The sequence below is a fragment of the Sus scrofa genome, chromosome 5 (assembly GCF_054392235.1).
Source record: "Sus scrofa isolate SSC_HxYL_T2T_F1_AM1 chromosome 5, Sscrofa_HxYL_maternal_Yorkshire_Landrace_v2.0, whole genome shotgun sequence".
Lineage (NCBI taxonomy): Eukaryota > Metazoa > Chordata > Mammalia > Artiodactyla > Suidae > Sus > Sus scrofa.
The window spans coordinates 61241664-61261233 of NC_139387.1; the positions used below are offsets into that span (position 1 = coordinate 61241664).

The 19570-nt window shown below is 36.1% G+C and overlaps 1 protein-coding gene across 5 annotated transcripts in view; it reads left to right on the top strand.

Moving 5' to 3' along the window:
* PLCZ1 (phospholipase C zeta 1) overlaps window positions 1-18130 on the top strand; it is a 44144-nt gene extending 26014 nt beyond the window's left edge. For 4 of the 5 annotated variants that reach the window (XM_085024786.1, XM_085024787.1, XM_085024788.1 and 1 more), the window contains 7 exons: window positions 975-1214; window positions 2714-2861; window positions 7726-7842; window positions 8923-9095; window positions 12885-13017; window positions 16941-17090; window positions 17980-18130. In XM_085024786.1, coding sequence (XP_084880912.1) covers window positions 975-1214; window positions 2714-2861; window positions 7726-7842; window positions 8923-9095; window positions 12885-13017; window positions 16941-17090; window positions 17980-18065 — 1047 coding nt within the window. In that variant the 3' untranslated portion in view covers window positions 18066-18130. 5 annotated transcript variants of the gene reach the window in all.
* The last annotated feature ends 1440 nt before the right edge of the window (window positions 18131-19570 follow it).

The following is a 19570-nucleotide window of genomic DNA, read 5'->3' on the forward strand; positions in this document are numbered from 1 at the left end:
ATATTTGTACAGGGCAGGAAGTGAAAGAAGGAGACCAGAGGTTTTGGATTTTAGATGAGATCAGGCACATTCAGGGTGGTATGGCCATAGACCAGATTTCGATTTAGGATGCGTAACCCAGATGGTGAATGCTGCCATGCTTCTAGTTTTACTGGGCAGGAAATATTAAGTTGATGATGCATGCATGCAATACAGTTGAAATGTGAAGATTTATAAATCTTTAGCATAAATTTAGTCTTTTCTAGATGCCAGATGCTATAATAGACATTTTTTTTTATAACTGATGTCATTTAATACTTTTTAATGTTAGATAAGAGAGTGGTGACCTGAAGCATTCACTAACAGTAGCTGTAACATTTTAACTTTTATAACATTGAAATATATATATATATATATAATTTCATGTAGTTCAAATTTTTGAATAGTAGTAATTTATGGAATGTAAAAGAAATAGCTACAGAAAGTGTGAATGATTACAGTCTTACTTTTTGGTGAATTTTGGCTAATATTGTAATATCAGTGGTTTTCATTAGAGCATTTATAGGAATATGTAAAAAGATAGAGATTTTATGTATCTTGGAGTTCCTGTTATGGCTCAGCAGTTAACGAATCTGACTAGCATCCATGAGGACTCAGGTTTGATCCCTGGCCTCGCTCAGAGGGTTACGGATCTGGCGTTGCCGGGAGCTGTAGGTCACAGACATGGCTCAGATCCCAAGTTGCTGTGGCTGTAGCATAGGCCTGCAGCTACAGCTCTGATTTGACCCCTAGCCCGGGAAACTCCATATACCACAGGTGCGGCCCTAAGAAGAAAAAAACCAAAACAAAAAAACCGAAAAAAAAAGGAAAGATTTTACGTATCTTGTTGCTTTGGGCAAATTGAAAATACGATGAAAGAGTTTTCAATAACAATGACAAATGCAGAGTTACCTGTACGTATGTAATTGTACCTCTCTTTCAAATTGTTTCTGTAGGCATTAAAATTCAAAATATTAGTTAGAAACAAGAAAATAGGAACCTTAAAGGAAACTCACGAAAGGAAAGGTTTTGATAAGCATGGTCAGGTACAGGAATGTGAAGAAGAAGAGGAGGCAGAACAAGAGGAGGAAGAAAATGAGGTCAGAGATTCAGAAATATTGGATATTTTACAAGATGATTTGGAAAAGGAAGAGTTGAAACGGGGAGTTGGAATTAAATTTTTCAAGAAAAAGAAGGTGAGATGACACTTTATGAAAATCTTACAAGTGATTGAAAAATTGTCCTTTTTTATTGAGAAATTTTTTTGGGGGGTCTTTTTTTTTTCTCTTTTAAAGGCTGCCCCCACTGCATATGGAGGTTCCCAGGCTGGTGTCTAATCGGAGCTGTAGCTGCCGGCCTATGCCACAGCCACAGCAACGCCAGATCCGAGCCTCGTCTGCAACCTACAGCACAGCTCACGGCATCGCCAGATCCTTAACCCACGGAGCGAGGCCAGGGATGGAACCTTCAACCTCATGGTTCCTAGTCAGATTAATTTCTTCTGTGCCACAATGGAAACTCCTTTATTCACTGAGAATTTTTAAAAAATTTTGGAGGAAGATATCTTTTTCCTATTTTTGATAACTTTATTATTTAAAATTTGCAAAAAATTAGCAGTGGAAAAGAAGTTTTAGAAGTTGTTACCTTTTTCCTATGTTAGCTGTTTGAACATTTTATTTATCTACAGTCAACAAATATGTGTTCTTATGTACTAGGTATTTTGCAATGTTCAAAAAAAGTTTCTCTCCTCAAAGAGATTAGACTGTCAGAGGCAAGAAAGTCACTGTTTATATTATATAGTTGTTTATACAAGTTTGCAAGTGATAAAAAATTAATTCAAATGGTTTAAGTACAATGTGAATTAATTAAATGGGTCCACAGAAATGAAAAGTTCAGGGAAAGGGATTCTAATTTCAGGAATGACTTGGTAAAGTGTATGAAGCAAAGCCCACAGAACTATCTGTCTCCAATTTTGTCCCCACTTTCCATATATGGTGCAAGCCTTTGCAAAGCTTCAGCTTTACATGCTTTCAAGTTCAAATCCGGTGGAAGGCCTAGCTTTCAGCTGGCCAATCAAATTCTTTTTGTAAATAGACTATGATCCAGACATTTGCACATCCCTGAGCCAATTACTCTGTTGCTAGCGGAATGAAGAACTCTGATTAGCCAGGCCCAGTATACATTGTCAATACTTAAACACATGGATGGAGCATGAGTGAGAAATGTTTAAAAACAAAAAAACAAAAAAATGCAAAATTTTGGAAGGTGCTAACAGAAGTGCAGAGGATATAGATACTGGGTCATAAAAGAGCAATAGTATACTAAGCAATAGAAGTTATTCCAAAATGTTAGATTACACTGGAAATGTACTTACTCAGGACTAAAATTCCTAAATTTGTAAAATATACCTTCAGAGGGGAAAAAAAGAAATGATTGCAATCCTCAATACTTACTATATTTAGTAGGGATTTTAGATTTAGGTTATCTCATATTAACATTAAATACTATCATTATAGAATATATTCACATTGACTCAATCCAAATAGTTTTTGAGGAGATAATCGTATGAAAAGACTAAAATCATTGATTTGAAAGCATATTTTATTTGAAAAAGAATAAATAAATTTTATTTATTTTCAAATGATTAATGCAAAAATGTGAAATTACTCTCTCTCTTTTTTTTAACATCACAAAGGTAAAAATAGCTACGGCCCTATCTGATCTTGTTATTTATACTAAAGTTGAGAAGTTCAGAAGTTTTCACTATTCAAGGCTTTATCAACAATTTAATGAAACTAACTCTATTGGGGAAACACAAGCCCGAAAACTTTCAAAGTTGAGAGGTAAATTCTTATGATTCAAATAGATAATGTGTTTAAACAAGTTATATTCTCTACTAAGGTGTCAAAATTGGTCAGTGACATTGCAAAAACCATATCCTAATGCAATTTCAACATATTTAACATATTTTAAAAAGGGTTATATGCCTCAGGTCATACACATTAAGTTTTATTTCACAAAACTCAACCATTAATTTACTTTTTTGGGGGAGAGAGCAGCATGTGGAAGTTCCTAGCCCAGGGATTGAACCCATGCCTCAGCAATGACTTGAGCTGCAGCAGTGACAATGCCAGTTCCCTAACCTGCTGAGCCACAGAGAAACTCCTTAATTTACTTTGTTAGGTCATGAAATTTTGATTGAGAATGTCCAATATGAAGACTTTAGTGGGTGGGGCTGTGGTAAGCAGTTTATATGGGAAAGTAGTGAGTGACAAGGCTGCAGAGGTAGGCAATGCCAAATTATAAGGAACTTGAACTTTGTCCTACAATCAGAGGTGAGCAGAAGATGGAAATCCCAGGAGTCACATTTTCCTGTGTATCTGAAAGATGTCTCTGTTATCAGCATAAGGATGACACTGCCTGCAGAGAGGAGATGATAAAGGTTTATGGCAGTGAGAGTGGAGCCAGGGTGAACATCTAGGAGGTAGAGTTAAATAGACGTGGAGGCTATCTCTCTGATGTGAGTAAGAGGAGGAAAAAATGGCAAAATGGCAACTGGGCCATACTAAAATGTCTGTGTGCCTGCAGAGGAACCATTTGTCTCTGTATCTACTTCGTGTGTATGTGTGTGTGTGTGTGTGTCTTTTTGTCTTTTTAGGGCCACATCCGTGGCATATGGAGGTTCCCAGGCTAGGGGTTGAATTGGAGCTGTAGCTGCCGGCCTACACCACAGCAGGATTCTAGCCATGTCTGTGACCTATACCACAGCTCACGGCAGTGCTGGATCCTTAACCCACTGAGCAAGGCCAGGGATTGAACCCGTGTCCTCATGGATACTAGTTGGGTTTGTTAACCAATGAGCCACAACAGGAACTCCTGCATCTTCTTTTTACTGTCTCTTGATTCTAAAGTGGAGATGGGTTATTCTGCTTGATAGAGCCCGAGGTGCAACAAGGTCTGGGAAAGAGAATGGGAAGAAGACCCTGCCTTCTTATGGCAGGGAATATCGTCAACCTAAAAAGGGATTGTCTGTCAGGAAAGGAAATCTTTTCCCTCTACCCCTCTTGAATTCTTGCAGCTGGACTAATAATAAAATTGCCACAGACATATCGACAGGAGAAAAACATTTTTTGAAATTTTTTGTATTAAAATATAGTTAATTTACAATGTTCCTTCAATTTCTGCTGTACAGCAAAGTGACCCAGTCATTCATACATACATACATACATATATATATATATATCCTTTTTTTTATTTTTCATTTTTCTTTTTTAACAGTCATATCTGTGGCATATGGAAGTTCTCAGGATAAGGATTAAACCGGAGCTGCAGCTGCAGGCCTACACCACAGCCACAGCAATTTTGGATTCCAGCCGCATCTGTGACTTATACAACAGCTTGCAGCAATGCTGGATCCTTAACCCACTGAGCGAGGCCAGGGATTTATCCCACATCCTCACAGAGACAACGTTGGGTCCTTAACCCACTGAGTCACAGTGGGGACTCTGAAAGAAACAAATCATGTGTAATCATGTGTACAGAGGCCTCATAGAAATGGGACCAAAGAAGTGGCCGAAGTAGGCACCTTTTATACTTTTTAGGTAGAGAAACAATAAATTTGTGAAGAATGGACAGGACAAAAAAATTTAGGTTTTGAGTGCCCAATTAATGAAGAATCTAGATAGAGTTTGGGCTTGGGTAGTAAATTAAAGAATCACAAGATTGATTTATATAGGCTTCTCAGCCCCACTTCCCTATCTCTGGTGATAAGGGTGTCTTTCTACCTCCAGACACCGGGAGGGCACTTTTGACATGAGAAATCTATTTCCTGCTTTCAGGGAGACAGAAAAGAGGGTCACAGTGTCCCTCTTGCATTGGCCATTTCCTAAATAACTTTAATTCAAAATAATCAATTGAGGCATATTTGCCCCAACCGTTGATTAACTTAATAATCAGAATTCAGGTGACTCTCAAAATCCTTTTTAAAAATTGCAGTCTACCATCTTGTATAGAAGCACCATGGCAGAAAAATCAGCACCTGTAACTGACTTGATAAAAGCAGTTGGCTGTTTGGAAGTGCAGATTCTGATATATTTGTTGGTTAACTTCATTGGGCTGGCCACTGGTACCCTAGGGTTTTGAGGTATGCTTTTAGCTCATCTTCTCAAAATGTCTATTAGGTAGATCATGGGTGTTTTAGGCCTTTTCAATTTTTGCTTTAAACTGAGGAAAGTGACCAAAAATCAATTCAGTGGGTCTAGACAACAGTTGAAATAATAGGGACTTCCCATTGTGGCTCAGTGGTAATAAACCCAACTAGTATCCATGAGGATGCCAGTTGGATCCCTGGCCTCACTCAGTGGGTTAAGGATCCGGCATTGCTGTGAGCTGTGGTGTAGGTCACAGATGCAGCTAAGATCTGGTGTTGCTGTGGCATAGGCATAGGTCCGATTAGACCCCTAACCTGGGAACTTCCCTATGCCACAGGTGTAGCACCCTAAAACGAAAAAAAAAAAAAAAAAAAGAAAGAAACAAAAAACAGTTGAAATAATAGAGTAGAATAGACTTGAATAGAATAAAATGGAATGCAGTAGAACAAAATAATGTAGAATAGTGTATTGTATGCTGTAAGAGTAAGTATTGTTTTATGAAACGTGTGTGTGTGGTGTTGAGTTGGGATATAAAATATATTTTTTACTGTGAAATATTGTCAATAGAATTTGAATTTGAATGACCTACTTTACTAGTCTCCATCCTTTTAAACTATTGGATGGTTGTTGTTTTTGTTGTTCATTGAAATGGGACTTCTGGGCAGGGCAAAAGTAGTTATAATTCTCTCATTTTCATCATATAAACTCTTGCTCAAAATTTGAAAAGGCACTGGATAATCCTGAGCAGAGTTGTAAAATGTAGCATCATCATTTCTCTGGAAAAAGCATAGAACATTTTTCTTATACTAAAAGTCAATAGTAAATAATTAATGATTGGGCAAAGATGTACTACAGGAATGCCCATGATTATTAAAAATATAGTAAGCACCATTAAGTTTATAGGGGAAAAATCAGAAATAATTTTTCACATGCGTGAATATTTTTCAATCACTTAAAGATCATGTAGTAGGTGAATATTATTGAAATGGAATGTTTTTCATGTTATCTTAGTAAGTTAAAAAATGGAAGTTTACACAAGGATTTAAACAATGATTTAAACAATGTTCAAGAATTTAAACAATGACTCCAATAAAAAAGAAGTTTATACATATAACAAAAGAATGAAAAAAAATATTTACCCAGAGGTTATCAGGGTTATTGATTGAGTGATAAGATTATATGTTGTTTTATTTCTTACCTTTTTTTATTTGATTTTCTCATTTATCTAAAATAAGCATGAATTGCATTTGTAAAAATATAGTATGTTTAATTTCTAAAGTTCATCTCAGAAGTAACAAAATCATGTTATGTTAAGGGTCCTTAGTGAGCATTCATCCTTATCACTTTGTGAGTAGAAAAAATTAAGATTCAGAAGAGCACATGTTTTACCAAAAGATAGACATCTAGTTTAGGATTGGAAAAGGGGTTGTGACATTTGACACACAAGGTGCATTTGTACATCAGTAGCTTCAAAAGAAGAGAGTAAAACTTCTAAGAGTGTTAGTTAAATTCTCTGTATTTACTGTTACCTTCAGTAATTGTAATTTTTTTTTTTTTACCTAGCAGTGCATCCTAAAGAATAATATTTAGGATGAAGGTGGCAATGATTCTACTCTAGTGTGACTAACAAATAACCATTGGACTAGCAATAACCATTTCTTCCATGCCTGGTCGATATATTAACAGAAATAGCTGTGGGAACAGGATCCGCTTAGTGAAAGAATTAAAAACCTAGGAGAAACATGAAATGTGTGTTCAAAAATTTGAGGGAATATCCAGTGGTAAATGGTGTACATTAGTTTTGAATCTTAAGTGATTTAAATAGAATAAATGTAAATGTGTAAAAAATATAAGTAGAAACAAAGAATAATATAGAAACTGAAATAGACTGTGTGCGTGTGTGCAGTACAAGTATAGACCTTGTCTCAGTAAGGAAAACATTTGAAATAATCATAACTATTGAGAGATAGCAAGTTCTTTTTCAATGGAGGAATGCAAATAGAAATTGAATGAATTTGGGGAAGAGATACTGTAATAGGGTTAGAAGTTGAATTGGTTAACTTTAAGATCTCTGTCAGCCCTAAGACTCTGTTAATATTCAACTAGATTGACTTGGATGGCATCATATAGTTTATATGACCTCCGGGTAATTCTGTCCTAATGTGAAAACCAAAGTTTAAAAAAAAATGGGGAAAGATGCTTTTGTTTTAAAAAATGGATGTATTTTATTTTGGAATTTTATATACTCTTATGTCAAAGTGAAATTAATTTGGATGTGAAAAAAATGTTTTATTTAGTTAATCATTTCTTTCTTCAAGTAAATGATTACATAAAATTGTAAAATAAAAAGTTATTATTAACTTTTCAATAACAGTGAATTACCCTGTGAACCATAAAGGCATGAATGTATTTTGATTTCCATGAATTAAAAATATTTTTGCCAGGATAGTAAGCATCAAAATTATTGAAATTGTTGAAGAATCATATAATATATAGAGACATAGTAGTTTATTTGAAATCTTTCACAATGATTTAATAACTTTTTTTTTTTTTTTAGCCAGTGAATTTATTCTTCACACTAGGAAGTTCATTACCAGAATATATCCCAAAGCGACAAGAGCAGACTCCTCTAATTTTAATCCTCAAGAATTTTGGAATATAGGTTGTCAAATGGGTATGTTATATAGGATTTGAGTTTTTTTCAAAATTAAGACAATAAATTCATCTTGTGAATTAATAAAAGATTCATGAAAATAGCTTCCTTTGAAGAATTTTTGGCCCTAGGTGTTTTGGGATCAAGCAGTGAGGAATCATTGGCTTCAAGAGCTGAAATTATTCCTAAGTGGGTTGAAAAGGGTAAATATAGGTGAGGGTAGAGGCACGGAGGTTAAATTCTCAAAGAGTTTGCACGGGAAGTGTAGGCAGGGGAAAAGAAAACCAAAGAGAATGGAAGAGGCCAGTGAAGATCAAGTCCTTTGCTTGAAAGATTTGCTAAGGGCCTCTTCAAAATCAAGCCACCTCTGCTTTTTTGTACTTTAATCAGTTTTGCATTCAGAGTATTAAAAAGTACGTACGGTTGCATAGCTTTGTTATGTGTCCTTGCTGTACTCTATTCTAAATTGATCAACTGGTAGACCCTGGGCAGCAACAGTCAGAAAGTGTCAGGTGTTAACCTTTCTGCTACTGAATTGTGACAAGGCCCATAGGTTTTTGGAGAGGGGGAGAGTGGGACAGGACAGCAGGAAGAGCAGTAGGGGCGCAGATGGTGGTACTGCATGCAGTGGCTATTTACCAGCCTGTGTGGAGCTGTTTCTCTATTTTAACAACAATTATTGCTCTGCCTGTTTTTTGCTTTCTCCTCAAATGAGGAAACCTAAAAGTTTATGATAACAGTTGCTATCTTCACTTTCCAGCATTTAAAATACTGATTTTCCTTATTCTTCTATTTCCTGAATGTTATCTTACATGTACATTGCTACTGTATAATCTATACCATGTGTCATTTTGATTTTTTTAACTCAAAGCTGTAAAATAATTTGCAGATTAAATTTTGAGACTCACTTTCATATATGTTAATATAGACATGGCAGAAGGAAATGTTTAAAAATCATGAATTATTTGACTAAGAATGCTTGCTCTTAAAATGTTTGAAGATATGTAATCCAGGATAAGGTTTCAGTATACTGTTTAACTGTGTCTCTTTAGATATGCCCTCTATTTCCTGACACTGTCAAAATTCTTTCTTCCCTCACAGTGGCCTTAAATTTCCAGACCCCTGGTCTGCCTATGGATCTTCAAAATGGGAAATTTTTAGAAAATGGTAACTCTGGATATATTTTGAAACCACACTTCTTAAGAGATGGTAAATCAATATTTAATCCAAACAAAGCACCAATCAACAGTAATCCAATTACACTTACCATAAGGGTAAGATTAATAACTTTTTCTTTTACTTTTTTTGACCGTTATACAAGCTAGATAGTATACATTAATATGTTGAGTTCCATTGATTTTCTTTAATGCCTTTTAAATTTCTGTTCATCTTTTCAGGTAATATAGGTGGGTGGTATTTCAGCATCCTCCTGAAAAATCTCAATATCTGAAAAATATCTCTCTGTTGTCTCTTTGCATGGATGAAAAAAATTTTAAAGTTACATTGTTCTAGTTGTCCTAGGCTAGAGGAACTAGTCTGGTTGTTCTAGTTGTTGTTCTAGTGAGAAGATGGCATGAATCAGCCACTTTTTCAGATCCCTGCTTACTCCACACAAATCTCCTTGCTGTGCTTCTGTGGATTCCTCCTCTCCTTTTTTTTTTTTTTTTTTTTTTTTTTTTGCTATTTCTTGGGCCGCTCCTGCGGCATATGGAGGTTCCCAGGCTAGGGGTCGAATTGGAGCTGTAGCCACTGGCCTACGCCAGAGCCACAGCAATGCGGGATCCGAGCCGCGTCTGCAACCTACACCACAGCTCACGGCAACACCAGGTCCTTAACCCACTGAGCAAGGGCAGGGATCGAACCCGCAACCTCATGGTTCCTAGTCAGATTCGTTTACCACTGCGCCACGACGGGAACTCCCTCCTCTCCTTTTTTAACCTAACTTCTGAGTGATTCTCTCTCCTTTTCATTTGTGGGTTCCTCTTTCTCTACTTGCCTCTAAAATATTAATGTTGCCTAAGGTTTTTTCATAATCTTCATCTCAAAATATTTTCTTTGTGTTCTTCCCATTCCACAAACAATGCTCACTTCTTCACTCTGAACACCTTTTGGACTATAAAGATATATTTTTAATAGCCTACTTAGCATCCCCACCTATTTAATCAATGTTCTGTCAAACTTCAAATATTAAAGCCTGAACATCCCTTCGTAGTCAAATCTACTTCTATTTCATTTAAACCTCAATGAATTGAGTCAAATTCATTAACTCAGTTAACTAAGGCTAGAAAATTGGGAGCTATTCTCCTCCACATCTCCTTCACTTCCCTTGTCCAGTCTATCTCTAAACTCTCTTGATCCCACTCCTGAATGTCTTCCATATTCATTCCTTGGTCTGGTATCATTTGCTGCCTTTTATTTTTTTTTCCCTTAGGGATTTGTTACCTGTCATCACCTCCATTCCTTTGGCTTTCTAAGGGTTTTTCAGGTAGCCTGTCTCAGTCATTCTGATCCATCTTCCATAAGTCAACCAGAGATTTTGCTGCAGTGCTAATCTTATCAATATTTATTTGTGTCTCCTGATGGCATTCTTAGTCTGGTCATGTCTTTCTACTTCTCTAGCTCCATCTCTCCCCACTTCCAGCCTTTCAACCCATTCTGAAGCCACCTTTTTTTTCCATTCCACATGGCACCTCTATGTATTGCATATGCTATTTCCTTTGACTGGACTGTTCTTCCATCCTTCATCTGCCTATTTGCCTTCTGACTCATTTTTCAAGACTTAGAGTCACTTCTTTTTGGAAGATTTTTCCTGTGCTAAGTTGTGCTTCTTTTGACGTTTTCCTCTGTTTTTCCAAAACACCGTATTCATGCATACATTATGGCACTTATCATACTGTATTAACATTGCTCATTTACTTCTCTTTCTCCCCTCACTTCCCTGAAGGTCCTTTAAGGATAAAGACTGTGTTTGGTTCAGCCTTTATCCATAGTGACTGATGGATGCCAAGTTATACTCAGTACATATAGGTTAATTGAATGATTTTTTTTTTAAGTTGAGAATATTAAAGAGAATATATGTGCTCTTTTATTAAGAGAGCAAAGATGGAAGATAACTAGAATGTTTAGATGTTTACAAATGTCACCTGTTTGTACTCTGAGAGGTCTCCTGTAGGATGTAAGCAGCATGGTGTGAAAGAGGCAGAGTTAATGGTTTCCTGGGAAGCTGCTGTCCTAGCTGTGCGGGTCTTTCCCTCTTGCTCTGATCATTCTGGGGAGAGTCAAGGTTACATTATGACTTGTACAAATTGTGGAGGGCATGTCTTGGGAATCAAAAGACCTAGTTTTGAGATTAGCTTTCTTATGTCCTTGATGAAGCCATTCAGCATTTCTGGTTTACTTTTTGTCATCTGTCAGTAGAGAACTTAGTATTAAATCAGTTATTTTCAAGCTTATAAAAACTATGGAACCATTTTCTAAGTTTAAAATCTCTGCATAAGACCAGTCGCTGAAAGCAGAGCTATCTGATTGACCACCAAGGTTGTTCTTTTGACATCCATCCTCTGCAGTGGCCCTGGAAGGGCTTTGTGAATCAGTGTGCACAAATTATTTGAACAGTATATCTTTAAATTCTATTTCAGTCCTCATATTCAATTATTATTATTATTAGTTAGAATTTTTTTTTTTTTTTTTTTGACATTAGGTACACCAAAGCTGAACCATATTGATAAGGGCCTGTTACCTGGAGAGCTAATATTCAGCTGATAGGCTCTGGTGTCAGTGTACTAGTTGTTCACAGTCAGTGTTCTTTTTAATTACTTTGATGTCTAATTACTCTGATCAATGCCCATTCCATACTGGTTGTTAAATATTTGCACTGTCACTCTGGTTTTTAGCGATGGCGTGATGTGTAGATGTAGGAAAGAAAAAAATTACACACTGGCACTTTTTTCTTTTTTTTCAAACTTATTTATTTGTTCCTCTTTATTATAATCTTCAGAAATTGAAATCATGTCTCAATTTTTACACCAGTACAATTTTAAATTAGTATGCTTCAAATATTGTTTTTTATTTGAACTCTGTTCCTTAAAGTAAAACAAATCTTTGCTTCAACAATTAGCTTGACTAATAAAAGGCTAAATGAAATTATTATTAATCACTTTGTCAAGCATTCTTCTGCTTTCCAGTCCATAATAATTGATTTTGTCAAACTCAATTTAGTTAGGATAATATAGACAACAATGGATAAGGTAAAATTTCATGATAAATTATCCTGGCATATAAATTATACTGTCAGGAAATGCTATCACAGGAAATTATGTGGTCCTTTTTCTTACATTTCAAAAGTAGTGTTCATAGTTGCCAATTTTTTGCTGTATGTATACAATATGAATTTGAAAATAGTTCATGTTATCTGAGTGATTCAACCTGAATAACATTACAAAGGGATCATAATGCTTTTAAGGAATGCTTTTTAACAATCATAACAAATCCTTTTAAAATAAAAATATTTTTGGACAATAAATCTTGCAGAATATGGATTCTACTATAATCACATATTGGTAAAATGGAATAATTTGTAGAGATGTTCCTGGTATTCATCTGTTGATACTTGAGGATAAAAGTTAAAATATAAGAGTTCCTGTGGTGGGCTCACCGAGTTACAAACCCGATTAGTATCCATGAGGATGCGGATTCAATCCCTGGCCTTACTCAGTAGGTTAAGTATCTGGCATTTCGTGAGCTATGTTGTAGGTCACAGACGCAGCTTGTATCCCGTGTTGCTCTGGCCATGGTGTAGGTCAGCAGCTGTAGCTCTGATTTGACCCCTAGCCTGGGAACTTCCATATGCTGCAGGTGCAGCCCTAAAAAAGGCAATAAACAGATAAATAAAAATTTAAAGAGTTGAAATTTAAAACTTGTACTATTTCCCACCTTCAGTTTTTTGGTGTGTGGGAATTGACTTAGTCTATCATTTTTTTTGGAAAACATATTTCATTTTGAAGTTAAGCAGTGATGTGGTTTCATATTCTGCTGAATTCTTGAACTCAATTTTTTCTATGCAGCTCATCAGTGGTATCCAGTTGCCTCCCAGTTATCATTCATCATCCAACAAAGCTGATACATTGGTGATAATAGAAATTTTTGGTGTGCCAAATGATCAAATGAAACAGCAGACTCGTGTAATTAAGAAAAATGGTGAGCTCCTGATATATTTTAATGAATGTCTATTAGACTTCTGGTTGGAAAGCTTAAAAATTATATATTAATAGAGTTTTGATACATATTTTTTATTTATAAGGCAAAGGTTTAGGCTTATGTTCAAGATGACCAATGTGTTATATGCAGCAAAAACAATTTGATAATGATTGAATATGTTGGTTGGATATATTTTAAATGACAGAAAAATGTAACAGACCTGAAAAATTAGTGCCTTTTTTCATTTTCACTTCTTCTTTATGTTTCCCACTATGACTGAATTAAGATAGACATTTTGATGGCTGCAAATCTATGTAGCTTCTAGCCTCTCTGTAAAATGAAGAACTAATGCTTTTTCTGATACAGCATGTTACATATTTTTACTTCACTGCTTGAATTATTTTAGATCAAAGGTCTATGGCTTCTGACTCAGGCTAAGGATGCCATAGAAACCTACTCATGTACTCATTCAGTATACTGAATTCATAATTCAGTCACTTTTGCCAGAAGGAAAGTGTAGGAATGGAAGAAATGACTTTGGTAAGATTTTCAGTGCTCTAGCATCCTGTGATCATTTATATAATACAGAGCTAACATTGCTATTTCTTCTCTGAGGTTGAAATCATTAAGGAAATTAGAAAAGTATAGATTCTTGGGCTTGGCTCTTAGGATCATCTTGGAAGAGACCTTGCAACTGATCCTTTGAGTCTAGAATCTTCTTTGAGTGGGTATACCCAGAGTATGATGGACTTCATTTCAGAGTCTGGACACATGCTCCAAGCTAAATGGCACTAATAGAGAAGTGATGTAGTTTTAGTAGTCTTTTTCTTTTTTGGTGGTAATTCCCCCAAATGTCCACCATTTGCCTCCTCCCAAGTTCCCGAATTCTTCCAGCATGGCCCCTAGTACAAAAAGCACAAAGGAAAAGTTGGAAAGTTTTTGCTACCTCATCCTATGTTATCAATGGGAAGGATATTAGTAATGACTTACTGCCTCATTTGATGCCTCTTAGAGTTGAAATGGTCAAGAAATTGTAAGTGCTAATATCAGGAAGCTTATGGTAACCTATCTTTTGTTCTCTCCATTCCCTTACTTGAATTTTCATGGAAAAATGCACAGAACATTAATTTATTCAATGAACCCCTTAAAAAATTATGATTCTAGCTCCCATTAGAAATTTTGATTACATCCTTGGGTTTTTACAAGAATATCCCTGCAGAAATTCAGTTTGCTTTATCAAACATTACTGAGCCCATTGAGTTAAAATCCTGGTGCTAAGTATCAAAAAGATTTAAAATCTATGTTTATTAACTGCATTCTCATGTATGTACCAATCTCTTTATTAAATGCATCCTTATGTATGTCCCAACTATTGTGGATAGTTTACAGTTCAGTATAGAATGAAGTATAAGCAAAAGTATTATGAAAACGTCATTAGTGCTTTAAAGAAAGTACAAAGAACTGTATGGTGGGGTAAATTTAGAGATGGTCCTTGGATAATGAGCAGAATTTTTTATAGTAATTGGGGACAAGGGAATTCAAGGCAAGAGGATCGAGTGCTAAAACATGGAGAAGACAATTCAAACATGTTGGGGAAAAGTAAAGTTCAAGATATTTGTGTACTTAAGATTCGTGTGAGATAGAATGAGAAGGTAACATTGGGGGGATCATCATGGAAAATCGTGAAAGCCACAGTAAGTTGTTGGAAACATTCTTTTTTTCTTAGTTTATTTCAAAAACTTTTAAAAATTATAGTTGATTTATAGTGTTGTGCCAGGAAACTTTCTTTTCTGTAGAAAATGAATAAAATCAAAACTTTTAAACAGGGGAGTTCCCATTGTGGCTCTGCAGTAATGAACCCAACTAGGATCCATGAGGATGCGGGTTTGATCCCTGACCTTGCACAGTGGGTTAAGGATCCAGTGTTGCCACGAGCTTAGGTCCAGGTTCAGCTCAGATCCTGCATTGCTGTGGCTGTGGCATAGGCTGGCAGCTGTAGCTCCAATTCGACCCCTAGCCTGGGAACTCCCATATGCTGCAGGTGTGGCCCTAAAAAAAGACCAAGCAACAACAACAACAACAACCAAACGAACAAACAAAAAAACCCAAAAACCCCAAACACAACTTTTAAACAGGGATGTAACATGAGTAGAATTGAGAGTTAGGGAGTTTGTTTCTTCAGGTAGATAGTAAGATAAGTATGAAGGAGAAATGAGAAATACAGATAGAGTCAGGATATGATTTCATGATTAGAGGATGTAGAAGTCAGGTCATAAAGAAGGGCTGTGGCATCAGAAAAGGAATGGAGGATGTATGTGAAGAAAACTAGCAGAACCAAAATTGTAGCTAGCCAGATAGGAGGGATTTCAAGATAGCTTAGCATCTAGGGTAATGCTGGTATCATGGAAAACATGAGATCTGGAGGAAAATGATCATATATGGATATGGTGTGGAAGTGAGTTTTTAGTTTTGGTCATGCCAGGGAAAACTATGTTTTGTTACTATCAAATATGGTATCCTGGTTTACTTTTTTTTTTTCTTTGACACCCAAAAGGGCTTTCTCATCTATATGTTTATGCTGTGTGTGTATGTGTGTATGTGTGTGTGCATGAGAAAGAGTACAGTGAAGTCAGGTTGGAGGAGGTGGAATAAATTAGTATAAGAATTTTGTGCATTTTACACAAAATTTTGTCTATAAAGAACAGACCCTTGGAGTTCCCCAGTGGCCTTTGCAATTAAGGATCCAACATTGTCACTGCTGTGATGTGGGTTTGATCCCTGGTCCATGGGCATTGGCAAAAAAAGAAAAAAAGAATTGACCCTTAAACTTTCCCCTGTACTCCAGGGAATTTTTCTTTTCTTGGGGCAGGGTAAATGGTCATTATTCCAGCATGAGTCAGTTAGTTTAATATTTTCATGAGCATAGACTGCATCCTGGATTACTACCTAATAAATGTGTGCTTATGATCACAGATACACCAAAGAAAACATAGTTATGGTATAGTTACAAATTCTTCAATATAATAACAAATTCTTCAGTACTTCTTGAAATGTAATCAATGGACATATCTATTGACATAGCGGGTATAACGTTGCCTTTGTACATGAAAAGCAATACATGTTACTTTTCTTTGAACCTTTGAGTTTTTACTAAGTATAGGGTGTATTTGATCTGGATGTGAATTTCTTGATTCTATTCAATTATGCTTAACTTTTGTCTGATTTGGGTCACACTGTGATATAATTTGGATTTCATGTTTGGCAAGAGAGTGTTTGGGATGATCTGTTATGCTAGAGGCATAAATTACTCATAAATTTTGGGTTTTAAAAGGAGCGTTTAGTCAAGACTAGGATCAAGAGCTGACTTTAGAGCAATCATTATTTGGCTTTCAGTTCAGGAACTGTCTACAGAGCTCTTCCCATAATAGGCCCTGATATGGAAAAATGGTGCTACATAACTTCTTTATGTCTCAATTTCTTTGTTAATAAAATGTTGATATACAACAGTCATATTGCGCAACAGTTAAAATGTTTTTGTTCTGAAACCAGACTGTTTGATTTCCTCTCCCACCACTTAATGGCTATTTATGTGAAACCCTTCAGAGGTTATAAAACATCTTTGTGGCTCAGTTTTCTCATCTGTTAACCCTGATAGGGTTGTTGTGAGATTAAATGAGATTATCTACTTAAAATTTTTAGAATATTGCTCAGCAATTATAGATATCTAACAAATATTATTATTATCATTATCATTCTTTTCTCATTGGGTGCATTAAAAATATAAGTGCTCTAAACCATAAGCTTTTATAGTATTATTAAAGTATTGAAAATAAGAATTTTGGAGAATAGATATTAGCCATTTTCCCCTAGGGAGAGTGTTTGATTTTTGTTTTTTTTTTTGTATCTCTTTCTTTTTATTTCAGCTTTTAGTCCAAGATGGAATGAAACATTCACATTCATTATTCAGGTGCCAGAATTGGCATTAATACGTTTTGTTGTTGAAAATCAAGGTTTGATAACTGGAAATGAATTTCTTGGGCAATATACTTTACCAGTTCTATGCATGAACAAAGGTAATATTCCTAAAAGTGAGATGATTGTGCTAACATTTATATATAACTTGAGTTTACCAAAGACTCATTTTAATACACGAGCTAGCTCTCTCCATGACAGTCAGATGTAAGAGAAAGGTAATATATTGACACATATTTCTCCCAGTGGAATTATACCAATGTGTTTTGATTTAGAAGGTGGAGTTGGGGTAAGAGATTGCTAGGAAGACTAATTAGGCAAACTTACCTTATATGAGAATTTCTTTACATGCGTCATACTTCTTTTGTTCCATTAGAGAGTGGTCATGACTGGAGTTCCCTGGTGGTTCCTCAGTGACTCAGTGGGTTAAGGATCTTGCTTATCACTGCTGTGACTCAGGTTGCTACTGTGGCTTGAGTTTGATTCCTGGCCAGGGGTGCACCAAAAAGAATAGTCATGACCACTATGAAGGAATGAAGGGTGGGATCAACACAGGAGGGAGAAATAGTGACTCTTTCTTCTCTCCTGAAGAGGGACTGGGGGCCCAAGACTCTTTTTTCTTGACCCTTTTCTCATTGCAGCTACCTCGCTGGGGTGATTAATACTGTCCTCCCAACTGTGTAGTCTCAGCGTGTTTGCTTTTCTGGCACCATCTGAGATGTACCTAGGAAACAGCCTTTCTCAAGCAAAAGGGTGGTGGCTAATTTTGGAGATGCTGCATTTTGAGGGAGGAGAAACATGAGCTGTGTGGTGTTTAGTAGGAAGTCAGGATGGAAACATAAAATATTTTATTTGGGGGGAATTAATATATGTGATGGAATAGAATGACATAGCCATAGTTTTTATATGTGTTTATTATTTCTCAGTAGCACTGTTGGGGCCACTGCTGATTATTTTTATTGTTCTAATCAGATGTGATTCCTTTTGCAGGTTACCGTCGTGTTCCTCTGTTTTCTAAAATGGGTGAGAGTCTTGAACCTGCCTCCCTATTTATTTATGTTTGGTACATCAGATAGCAGCTAATAGTGCCAGAAATATCATTAGCTATACATTGCAATAAAACAGCCAACATGAGCATGCATATCTTTTTCCTTTTTTTCCCAACATGAAGCAGAATAATTATTTACAAAAACAGAAATATTGAACAAAACTCACTTTTTTTTTCATGGTGCCTTTGGCATATGGGAAATCTCAGGCCAGGGATTGAACCCAAGCAACAGCAGTGACAATAACAGGTCCATAACCCATTGAGCCACCAGGGGACTCCCAGATTCACTTTTAAATATGCAAAATACAGCAGTGGAAATAAAACAGAAACTTCACAGGGTCCTAACTCAGCATGGAATTTTTGTCAGCCAGTTCTTCCTGCCCCTCTGCTGCTGAGGCTGCTCTCTGAACTTGCTTTTATCATTTTTAATTAGTTGAATTTACAAGTTTAAATATGTCTGATTGTATAAGATATGTTGGCAGATATTTGACAGTATAAAAGAAATGTTGAAATCTAAGAGTGTTTTCAATTCTAGACACCCACTGCTGCATGTTGTAGCAGGAAGAAATTAGATTTCTAGGTTCTTAGTGCCCTTTTAAATCCTGGAGACTAAGTCACCCCTGCATTCTCAGATTAGTTCTCAGAGGCTGTGCACTGGATAGGGTGCCCTATAATTATACAGCCATTTTTATGTGTGCCTATGATTTTGATTTGCATTCAAAGTGCATCCATACTCCAAATCTATAAAAGAGATCTATTCTGTATGAATTCACGGTGTTTCCAAGACTGTGCTAAAGGTACATTGAAGATTGTCTCTTGGTCAGAGATGAGATTCCTGTGCTATTTCATATTCTCGGCTTCTCACTCTCAGCAAGACTTTGCTTTACTAAATGCCATATGTAGAAAAAATATGGTTCACTATTGACTGTTTTGCAAAAAGCCAGGCATATTAATACTGACTCTGCCACATTGTTGCTTGGTACTGAGTTAAAATCACCCGGGACAATTTTGGACAACTAGGGGCCCTCATAATTCAAATTTTGTTGAAATTAAGCTGGATTTATAACTAAAGTAACAAAAATGACTGTTAGTTTCAGGTGTTTACTCATGCATTAGCACTTGATGACCAGAAAAATACAAAAACAAAACACCACCCATCTACCATGTTTTACTGTTACCATTGCTTACCCTCAGAACCAAATATTTTAAGTAAAAATGTCACTGGGAATTCAAATACTCAACCCGTAAGTAGTAAGATGTCCCAGATTACTCAGTGCCTAATCATCCAGATCCTCCCTCGTGGGCTCTCTGGATGTAAGAGCAGGGTACCATCTTCCCAGGGGGGGTGGTGCACAGCTGACTGTCAGAAGGACGCTTCTGTTTTGCCAGATTACAAAAGAACTCTTATTTAAATCATCTTTTGCTCAGTCTAACAGCAAGTGGGATGTTCAGCGTATTAACACACGGCTTTAACCTTCTCAAAACTCCTAAAGCCTTTTGAAGAGCTAGAATTCTATGAGATTTAAAAACTTT